General features: G+C 41.2%; 2 protein-coding genes across 2 annotated transcripts; both read left to right on the top strand.

Annotated features, from left to right (window-relative positions):
- The first annotated feature begins 238 nt into the window (after nt 1-238).
- On the top strand, nt 239-5,498 carry LOC141712092 (putative carboxylesterase 11). Its single transcript, XM_074514889.1, has 2 exons — nt 239-1,330; nt 4,469-5,498. The coding sequence occupies exons 1-2, from the start codon at nt 516-518 to the stop codon at nt 5,004-5,006; spliced, it is 1,353 nt and encodes a 450-aa protein (XP_074370990.1). The 5' UTR covers nt 239-515; the 3' UTR covers nt 5,007-5,498.
- Nucleotides 5,499-5,675: 177 nt separating this feature from the next.
- On the top strand, nt 5,676-10,256 carry LOC141712091 (uncharacterized). The gene is made up of 3 exons (XM_074514888.1): nt 5,676-8,834; nt 8,926-9,419; nt 9,491-10,256. The coding sequence occupies exons 1-3, from the start codon at nt 7,781-7,783 to the stop codon at nt 10,088-10,090; spliced, it is 2,148 nt and encodes a 715-aa protein (XP_074370989.1). The 5' UTR covers nt 5,676-7,780; the 3' UTR covers nt 10,091-10,256.

Here is a 10,256-nt window from a genome sequence, read left to right as displayed (position 1 = left end):
AAGCTCTAACTATAATTTGTGGATATATTTTTACGATTTTATCCATGATTTCTCAATAGTCAATTCATCGAATTTGTATTATCATGGATAATTGTGTCATTCATAAGTTAATTGAAATTTAAATATCAACTTTTGGAGCTTATTTATCAATTCCCTTAAATTTCATAAAAATAAGAAAAAACCGTGCACAACTAAAATTAAAAAGGAAAAAAAGGTACAAAAACAATATTTTGTTTAGAAAAAAAAGACAACAGCGGCCTGCCGGCGATTACATTTGTTCACCGACAGTGCTTACGTAAAGGAGAAAACATGGAGTATTCTTGTATCTAGCTTTCCTTATTATTGTTTCTACAATTAACATTGCTCTTTATTTCCCCCAATCGTCCAATTTCAAAACCCTAATTTTAATTTCCAATGTAGATAGATTTACAATCATCACAATCACATCATTAATCCATTCAAATTCATTAATATCACAATTCTATACACACACCTATACACACAATCCTTCAGAAATGCCAAGTGTAGCTGTTAAACTCTACAGCGTCTTCTTCAAATTCCTTTTAAAACATCGATTACAATCCAAATTTCAATCCCCAATTGATCCAACCAAGGATCCGAATCACTTCGGCGTTTCGACCCGACCCGACGAGACAATCGCCGCCGCCAATCCCTCTTTTGTGGAAGGCGTTGCCACCAAAGACATTCACATTGATCCTTTTACCTCGCTTTCGATTCGTATTTTTATTCCGGATACTTGTTTGGTTAATTCAGCTCCTAAGCACTCCAAATCTCGGGTTATTGCTTTGATTGGATCGGATGATGATACGGATAGACGGAATAGCTATGATTCGAGTAATGTGATTAAGAGACAAGATGGTGGGAATGTAGGTAATAGGAGGAGTAGTTATGATTCGAGTAAGTCGGAGAGTGGAGGTAGTTATAGAGGGTATTTACCGAGTGGTGAGAATTGTAGGAAGTTACCGGTGATGTTGCAGTTTCATGGCGGTGGATTTGTGAGTGGGAGTAATGATTCGGTTGCTAATGATATGTTTTGTCGTAGGATTGCAAAGTTGTGTGATGTGATTGTTGTGGCCGTTGGGTATAGGCTTGCGCCTGAGAATAGGTTTCCGGATGCGTTTGAGGATGGGATGAAAGTTTTGCATTGGTTGGCGAAACAAGCGAATTTAGCAGAGTGTGGTAAGTCTATGGGGAATGCGAGAAGTGTTGGGGCAGAATCGAGGAAGGGGGAAGTTCAAAGGCATATTGTTGGTTCGTTCGGTGCGTCCATGGTGGAACCATGGCTCGCTGCTCATGGAGATCTTACCAGGTTTAAGTTTTTAATCTTGTTGGATTATTACTGAGTTTTTATTGGGAGTATGATTTGAAATATGTTCGTCATGTTTTTAAATAATTAAGGTAATACAAAATGAAATGTGTTGGTTACATTTTAGAATAGTTTAAGTTATAGGAAGGAAGTGAAGTATGTTGTCGAAGATTATGAGTGAGAAGTGAATTACAATTTATCGTGCAAAAGCATTGCTTGGTTCGAAATGTTTGATCAAGAGTTCTAGGCTGCTATTTAATTTTGCATGTAAATGCCTTTTCTGCATATATACTTTGTATGGTTAGCATAACTTTCAAGTGACATAAGTGATAAGTCTTTATTACTGCTTTGGAAAGACGATAATGAAGTATTTCTCATGTTCTGGAATATGGCAGCTCCTCCTTTGTCACCAGGGATAAATTTAGTACTTTGTTCTATCCCTTCTATATATCTTTTTACCCTTATTTTTTATTGTTAAAAAGATGTCAACATTCTTTTTAAAATTAGCATATGAACTTTTAATGTAGAATGTTGATCATAACTTTCACATTAGTGTACGAACTTTATTGAGCGCAATATACTTCGATCTAGCGAGTCAAACCTAATAGCATCTTCTATCTATCACTAAGTCACTATTTATAGTGTAAAATGATGAAGAACACAAGTGGCTATACATAGAACTTATTTAACTCTTAGTAAATAATTTAATTCTATTTAATGTATTGAAATTAGTAAGTTTATTTATATGTTTTATATGTGGGGCTAGTACTTTACCGAATATATAGTAGGTTATTTATAATAAATCAATTCGGTAACGGGCTTAGTTCATTAGGTTTTATTATTTGGGTTGTCAATTGATATATAACTCATGTAATTCCTAGGTATATTAATTAGACTTGATTATTGAGATATTATTAAGTTTTGAATCGGGCCTCTTTGTTTATGGTTTGCGATCTATACTTTTTTCTCTTCCGCGGTTGGGTAGGTTTTATAATAAAATTTCCATAATATTATGGTCTTCTATAGTTATGCAATCTAAAAATCTTGTAGGTTGGAAAGCCTAGAGAGGCTAGGCGCTCGGATTAAACAAAACTGTCATTCAAATTACGGAAATTATGACATTCTTCAATCAGATGAAAATCTTGCAATTAAGAGAAACTTAGAATCATAGGCCGACATAATCTAATATTACAACTGGAAGTTAAGCGTTTAAACTTCATATTACTCTTTGGATCATAGGCATGCAAATTGTTATAAACAACTCATTATTAAGCATGCCAATATGTGTGCATTTCGTGGGCTGCTGGCGGGCGTTTTTTTGAAAGTAATGTTTCGCTAAAACATATTTTTCTAACTTTTTCTGAAAGTAATTGTTTCGCTAAAATACTAGATAATATATGTGCACGTGCACGATTTGTTAAATATACTTAACTGAGATATGTCTCTTAATGCTATCTAAAATTGATATAAAATAAAAATGGGGTGTAAATATTATTATATTCACTATGGTTAAGTTTCTTATTTATTAAAATTTAAATTAAAAAAAACAGTTAATTTTGAAGTAATATTCTGCGAAATTTAAATTTGTTTATACTGTCCTGTAAGCAACCATTAGAGTGAAAAGCTTGAAACGAAATGAGTTTTTACTATTACTATTTGTTACAAGACAGCAATTAAATGCTTCAAGCTCATATCATCATCATTATTAAGCCATCAAGGTATGAGTGTTTATTATATGTGTATCTATGTTGCTATTTATGTATATGTGTGTATGTGTGTGTTTGTGTCGTAGTTTGTATGTGCTATTGTGCTCTGTATGTTACAAATAAAATAATAAGGTTATAGTTGTAATTTTAGTATGTATAGTTTATGAGATTATAGAGCTTCTATTAATGCGTAATATGTCTTTATTTTCCTGGATTAAGGCCAAGATTCATTTTAAATCCGTTTTAGTCTATGTGCATGTGTGCATAGTTTGTATCATCCTCGAGCTAGTGTTGTTTCCCTCTGCATAGTAATGGTGAAGACTAACTAGAAGGTTTGTATAACCTAGCAGATGCTTCAAAATCTAATCATAACAGTAATGGTAAACTTGCCGGTAAATTTGTAAAAATTACCCCAAGTGTGCTTTTGGTTGAAATATGGTATTGTGAACTTGGCTGCTAGCACTGATTATCAAAAATTTAACTCGCCACCACACTACATGAATTAAAAACCGCATTTCGCACTGTGGTGCTGGCGACCGGGCGATTTTTGCTGTGTGATGAACATATCCATTTAGTTTCTTTACCATCCACTGCAGAACTGCATTTTGTAAACGATTCTACATGCAGTATGTTATAAGGCTCCATCTTTATTAATTGAATCGTTATTTAATTATTTACTCACATGAAATCGTAGTTGTACCCTTATGTGTGATGAGCTTTCTGTTTTCATAAATTAATGGCCAACTTCCAAACAAACTAACTAAATTCAGATAAATGCAGTTCTGCAACTGAAATTAGTGAACGATGAGCAAACTTGTTTGATTTTATTATGAATTTTAGATACTCCTGGTATTTTGTCATTCAGACACTATCAAAATGCTGGAGGAATATTTAAAAATTTCACTAAAAGTCTGGAGGGGTTTCAGTTCAACTGGCCCATTGGTTGCAACTTGTAACCAAAAATGTATCTGTTAATTAAGAAGCTTTTCCCTTCTAAGATTAGTTTGATGGTTGGTGTTCTAGTAATTTACCGCTCTTACTCTTTCATGATAAAATTACATTGCTCAGTTTATGAGGTAAAATGTCATAATTTAAAATTTAACAGTATTACAGGTCCTCCCTCCATGTCTTTACCTTTTTTGGCATGCTAACCCCAACAGTAGAATAATTAATAAATTTTCTTCTCGAAGCTATATCGGTGCATGCGGCGGTAGGTTTTAATTGGGTAAATGCTTTTTGAAGAACCAAAATGCTTAATAAAGATTCTAATACTGATACTGTGATACATCTTAGGCAATATGATTATCAATTTTGCATGGAATTGGTGTATCACAAACTGATATATGCTAACTGATATAGTTTAAGGTTCTTTTTCTCTAATATATACTATGTTCTACGTGACAAGATCTTAACATAGTTTTCATCAAATGACCAGATGTGTTCTCTTGGGGGTGAGTTGTGGTGCAAATATTGCTGATTATGTGGCTCGGAAATCTGTAGAAGCTGGGAGGATGTTGGATCCAGTCAAGGTTGTCGCGCAGGTTTTGATGTATCCTTTCTTCATTGGAAGTGTTCCAACACATTCCGAGATTAAATTGGCTAATTCCTACTTCTATGACAAGCCAATGTGCATACTTGCATGGAAACTTTTTTTACCTGAAGAAGAGTTCAGTCTCGACCACCCTGCTGCTAATCCTCTTCTTCCTGATAGGGGCCCGCCACTGAAGCGCATGCCCCCTACACTCACAGTGGTAGCAGAGCATGACTGGATGAGAGATCGAGCCATTGCTTACTCAGAAGAACTTCGAAAGGTAAATGTTGATGCACCAGTGCTTGAGTACAAGGATGCAGTTCATGAATTTGCTACCCTAGACATGCTCCTCAAGACACCTCAGGCCCAGGCCTGTGCAGAGGACATTGCTATTTGGGTGAAGAAGTATATCTCACTTCGAGGACATGAATTCTCTTATTAAGCACGAAAGAACCAGAATCACATACAGGAGGACCAGTTACACTTGCATGTCTGTTGTATATTATAAGTGGGCATCGAACTATCAACTTGCTAAATGCTTGTAGCTTGAGGAGTTCGTTGTATCTAGCTTCGGGGTTGTTCGAAGATTTTCCTGGATCGACTTTGTGCATTTGTTCATTTTTTGTAATATAGGGTATTGTTTGTGTAGGTTTAGTTGAGTTGGCATATGCAGTTACCAATTAGTTAGGCTTTTGGTGAGTGTCACTGAACACCCTTGCCATAATTCGTTTTCTTATATGTATTACTATGTAAGTCTATTAATGAGTATAATTTTTTGAAAGAATGCTTTCACATACTATCATCTCTTTGCTTTGGTGTAGCTGTATTCTCATTTCTTATCTCCTTGGTGGGGTAGTATTGTTATCTTTTGTTCGTGATCATTGTATTTGTTATGGGTGTACAACAATTTTGTTGAAGAATGAATTTTATAGTACTTCAGTGGAGAAGAATTTATTGTATAAATTTACTGACTCAATCTTCTTCTCTGTAATTCTTTTGGATATGTTTCGGGCTATGATTTTGACAGCATTGAAGAACTACTTTGCAGTTTATTCTGAGTCAAACATTTGGACATGCCCCTTCTCTTAACATTTTCTTGTGAGTGGTCTCTGATAATCCCAGATCACCCCGGGACCTTCTCCTTGTAAGGCCCGACCTCGAACTCCTTTTAGGCTGTGGCGATGGCCGTGTGCGGTGTAGCTGTAGGGTGGGAACCTACAAAACAGAACCGGAGGGGGGTAGCGTCCCCGCGGCACCTCCGGCGTGAGGATGAGAAAGGGTTTTGAGGAGAAGAAGGGCAAAGTTGGAATTATACAGATATGTTTGTGAGGAGTACGTGTGTGCAGGTAAAAATATGTGTGTAAGAGAGAGAGTATAAAAGCTTGTCCTAACCTTCCTTCTGTTCTACCTTTTATAGGCCTCCTACTAGGGTTTAGGGGTTTGTTCCTTTTCATCTGGACCGTAGGTTGGCCTTTTGGACTGTAGGGCATCTGGACGCCTGGGATGCGTCAGAGTACTATCAGATCTGGACCGTAAGAACGTTCTGGATTCCGGGTGCCTGGAAGGTGGTGATGTTGCCACGTGTCCTGGGCTCCCCAAGGTCAACGCTGAATCCGTCAGAGTACTATCGGATCTGGACCGTAGGAACGTTCTGGATCCCGGGAACGTGGACGGTGGTGATGCCGCCACGTGTCCTGGGGTCTTATGATTGGGCCCTGGGCCTCTCCAATTGGGCCTGACTTATTATGGGCTATCATTTGCCCCCCACTCCCTTATGCGGGTTTATCCGGATGGGGGAGTAGAGTAATTGCCCTTGTGCCGCGGCGCCTTTGCAAAATTGTGGGGGTTGTTTGATTTGCTGCCCCCCAAACCCCGGGGTCAAATGGGGATGAGACTTCGGGGTTAGCTTGGTTAGTCATTTGATTCTAGTTCAAGGTGGGGTTCCTTGAAATACTTTGGAAAATTTTGGGGGTTTGCTTTATTCCCTCCTAAGCCCGGGGTCACGTGGGGATGAGACTCCGGGGTTGACTTGGTTAGTCATTTGATTCTAGTTCAAGGTGGGGTTCCTTGAAATACTTTGGAAAATTTTGGGGGTTTGCTTTATTCCCCCCTAAGCCCGGGGTCACGTGGGGATGAGACTCCGGGGTTGACTTGGTTAGTCATTTGATTCTAGTTCAAGGTGGGGTTCCTTGAAATACTTTGGAAAATTTTGGGGGTTTGCTTTATTCCCCCCTAAGCCCGGGGTCACGTGGGGATGAGACTCCGGGGTTGACTTGGTTAGTCATTTTAAGTTCGAATTTTGGGCACGGTTTGGTGGGCAAGTACACTCCTGACATTTGATTTAACTGGACTCTGAAAAGCTGTTGCTGCAAACCCGAGATGCCAGGCGGCTGTTGGGATTCCAGCCGGGGTCAGAGATATACACTTGTTATGCGTATCTTTTGAGTGTACAGTTTTTTGCTTCCCCCCTTTTTTTGCCTAAAAAGACGCGCCCACGTAATGATTACGTGACGGTTCATGTAATAACTGCTGTGCAGTTACTTTTTGGGGCTAATTGGGTTCTGCCACGTGGCCCCGACGGTTCCCTTAATCACAAAGCCGTTCATCTCTTCTCTCTACCCTCTATAAATACTTGCCTCTTCTCTCCATTTTTATTTTACACACACACTTCCACAGAGAGAGCCAAGAGAGATTTTTCAGAGATTTTTCGGGGCATTTCTTGTTGAAGCCACATTTCTTTCTCCTGCCCATTTGTAAGTATCTCGATTATTTTGCTTCCTTTTTCACTTTTTCCTTATGTTTTTGTGATGCATGTAGTTATTTTGCGCGAGTTTTTGCTTCGCCACTTTGCATTTTTTGCTCGTATTTCATGACCGCCTTGATGTTTTAGCCTCGAATCTTTGTAATGTAGTTTTTGCGTAGCTTTTCCAATGGCTTTGTGTCTCATTTGTGTGAATAGCATGGATTTTTGTAGTTTTGTATGCGAATAAGTGGGTTTTTGTAGTGTAAATAGTTGTAGAGCCCGGGGTGTGTTCTTGATATCTGCTTTTTGTTGTATATGTATGTATATGCTGCAGATCTTGTTTTTGGGGTAAGATACGTTCATGATTTGTTTCTAAACTTGTTCTGTTTTTTTTTTTTTTTTTTTCTTGTTTTGTTGTTTGGTTCGGGTTTGGCATTGACTCCGGGGTGCGTTTTGATAGGCACGTGTAGTATATGCCAGGTAGTCGTTTTAAGCGTATTGCTACTCTTAGGAATCGGTATTCCGAGCGTCCTGTCGGGTTAGGTGAACTTAACTCTTTCTACCCCTCTTCCTCTTCCAGCTGTAGTTCAGTAGAAATGCCTCCCCGGGTTGACCCGCCTCAACGAGTTTTAGCTCAGACCCTAGTATTAGGTCCCGGGGGTACTTTATCGAATCCGGATGGGTCGTGGGAGGATGTAGATGAATATTTTGTCCAGTGCCGAGTGAACCCCAAACCCCTGAGCTTTTATTACAGAGATTTATCCGAGGCATATGGGGGCCCGGATGGTTTGGGAGGCCGGGAGCCTTATAATGAGGATGAGATGGATAGGAAGTTCTTTACCGCCCCGGGTACTAGGTATGAGTGTGGGGCGGTTCATAGAGAGGTTCAGGAGAAATACACAGACGCCGAGGTAGATGGTGCCCTTAGGCTTGCCTTTAACCTTGATGATGCCTACCAGTGGAGATGGCCTGAGGAGCATGAAAGGGTATACCACCGACCGGAGGGGGGATGGGTTGGAATTCCACTTGAGCATCTCCGGGGCATGCGCCTTGGACTACATCAGTTCACCAAATCCTTATGTCGGGATGTTTATGGTATCCCTTTCACTCAGCTGGCCCCGAACTCGGTGAAATGGATCAGTTGGTTTTTAGCTTGCTGTCATGCCAAAAGTTACCTCCCCACCTTCAAACTTTTTCATCATATTTTTAAAATTAAGAGATCCACCGCTCGGCCGATTTACGAGTTCATGTTTAGGATAGAGGATTGTGGGTATCCCTCTGATAAGATGGTGCTCCCGGTTAGTATGTTGACGTCGCTTAAGGGATGGCACCGGGAGTTCATTTTTGTCCGGGGTGGGGATCTGGAGTTCATGCCACTCCATAAACTTGAGATTAAAACAGATAGGTTTCCGGTCCAGCGGCTCGGGCAAGCAGCTCTCGCGATGGTTTATGCCTTCTGTGGGGCACTTGGGACGCAGTGGACCCGGGACTATTTTACTAGCAATGAGAACATGCATGCTGCCGGATGTAAGTCTATTGCCTTTGCTTTATTTTGATACTGTATCTGTTTATTGATTGCTTGTATCCGGGACTGATTTCTTGCTGTTCTCCTTTTCAGGCATTCCGAAGTTGATTCCCTATCCCCCCAACATGTCTGCCCAACTTAAAGATCTGTCGGCCAAGCTGCGAAGGATTGGGGGAATGACTAGCGTGGATGTTGGGAAGAAGAAGGTTGGAGAGGGTGATGATGCGGCCCGGAAGGCGGCGCCGTCTCGCCCGGGGAGGGCGACAATCGTGATCGATGAGCCCCGGTCCGAAGACGTGCAGCAGGGGGATGTGATAAGAGTTCCAATGCCTCGAAAGAGGAAAGGTGTCCCTGCGAGTTCCGGGGATAAAAGTGGCGATGTTTCTGAGGGCCCGGTTTCGAAGAAAGCTGCTATTGATCTGGCTCCGGACACTCCGGAGACTCTGAAGGCCTTGCTTGCTAGTTTTACCCCGGAGGTTCGCCGGAGGGAGTTGTTCGAGAATTATGCCAGTACGGCGGAGAGGAAGAAATACAGGAAGGAGCCCCTTGATGACTTCCTGGTCGGGCTTCAGGAGGACATCACTGCTGTAAGCATTTTTCTTGTTCTCTTCTTGTACTCTTGTTTTTGTGTTGCCTAATCATGACTTTTAATGTTCAGGCTAACTCCCGGGTTGCTGGACTGGTTTGCATAACCCGGAGCCTTCAGGCGAAGGCTGATGCTGCCGAGGTCTACCAGACTGAATCCGAGCGGCTGTCCCGGGAGATTCGGGAGTTGAAGGAGGCGAGTGCAAGGGAGGCTGCTGCTCATAAGAAGATTTTGGACGAGATCCGGGAGAGGCAGGACCGGGCTGAGGCTTCTGTTCGGGAGATGAGGGCTGAAAATCAGAAGTTGAAGGACGATCTTGCCGCCCGGCCCACTCCCGAGAAGGTTCTGGCAGGGTTCCGGGGTACTCCCGCGTACTTCGAAGAGCTGAATGACAAAGCGCTGGAGAAGATCCAGATCTGCTGGAATGTTGCTTCGAAGTATCTTGGCGAAGAGCCTCATGGTACAATAGACGTCTTCTTGGAGAAGTATATAGAAGAGGAGACCCGGTTGGAGCAGGAAAAAGAAGCTATTCGGGCAATGGATTCCGGTGTTGGGACGTCCAGCAATGTTCCCTCCTTCTACGGGTCGCCACTTGCTGAACAGCCTCCCATACCAGAGGGCAATCCGGAGCAGCCTCCTTCGCCTCCCGCCGACTCTGCCGCTGAAGCTTAAAGATTCTGCCATGTCTTGGCATGTAATTTTATTTCCTTATTTTTAGCTTAAGTTATTCCGAACTAAGCCTTTTGGCTTTTTAGACGATTGTAATTTGAATCTTGGTTTGCCCCCCGGGGTGTGTTTTCCCGGGGTAGTTTAATGTTATTATGCTCTGTTTCCTTCA

Source organism: Apium graveolens, chromosome 3 (genome assembly GCF_009905375.1).
Source record: "Apium graveolens cultivar Ventura chromosome 3, ASM990537v1, whole genome shotgun sequence".
Lineage (NCBI taxonomy): Eukaryota > Viridiplantae > Streptophyta > Magnoliopsida > Apiales > Apiaceae > Apium > Apium graveolens.
Note: the sequence above shows the minus strand (reverse complement) of the source record. Positions and strands in the feature narration are given on the sequence as shown.

Bases quoted from the DNA above. Each gene is read 5' to 3' on its own strand.
- LOC141712092 (XM_074514889.1), top strand. From the start codon at position 516: ATGCCAAGTGTAGCTGTTAAACTCTACAGCGTCTTCTTCAAATTCCTT. The intron at 1,331-4,468 runs GTTTAAGTTTTT...TCAAATGACCAG, and splicing joins GCTCATGGAGATCTTACCAG to ATGTGTTCTCTTGGGGGTGA.
- LOC141712091 (XM_074514888.1), top strand. From the start codon at position 7,781: ATGCCAGGTAGTCGTTTTAAGCGTATTGCTACTCTTAGGAATCGGTAT. The intron at 8,835-8,925 runs GTAAGTCTATTG...TCTCCTTTTCAG, and splicing joins GAACATGCATGCTGCCGGAT to GCATTCCGAAGTTGATTCCC. The intron at 9,420-9,490 runs GTAAGCATTTTT...TTTAATGTTCAG, and splicing joins TTCAGGAGGACATCACTGCT to GCTAACTCCCGGGTTGCTGG.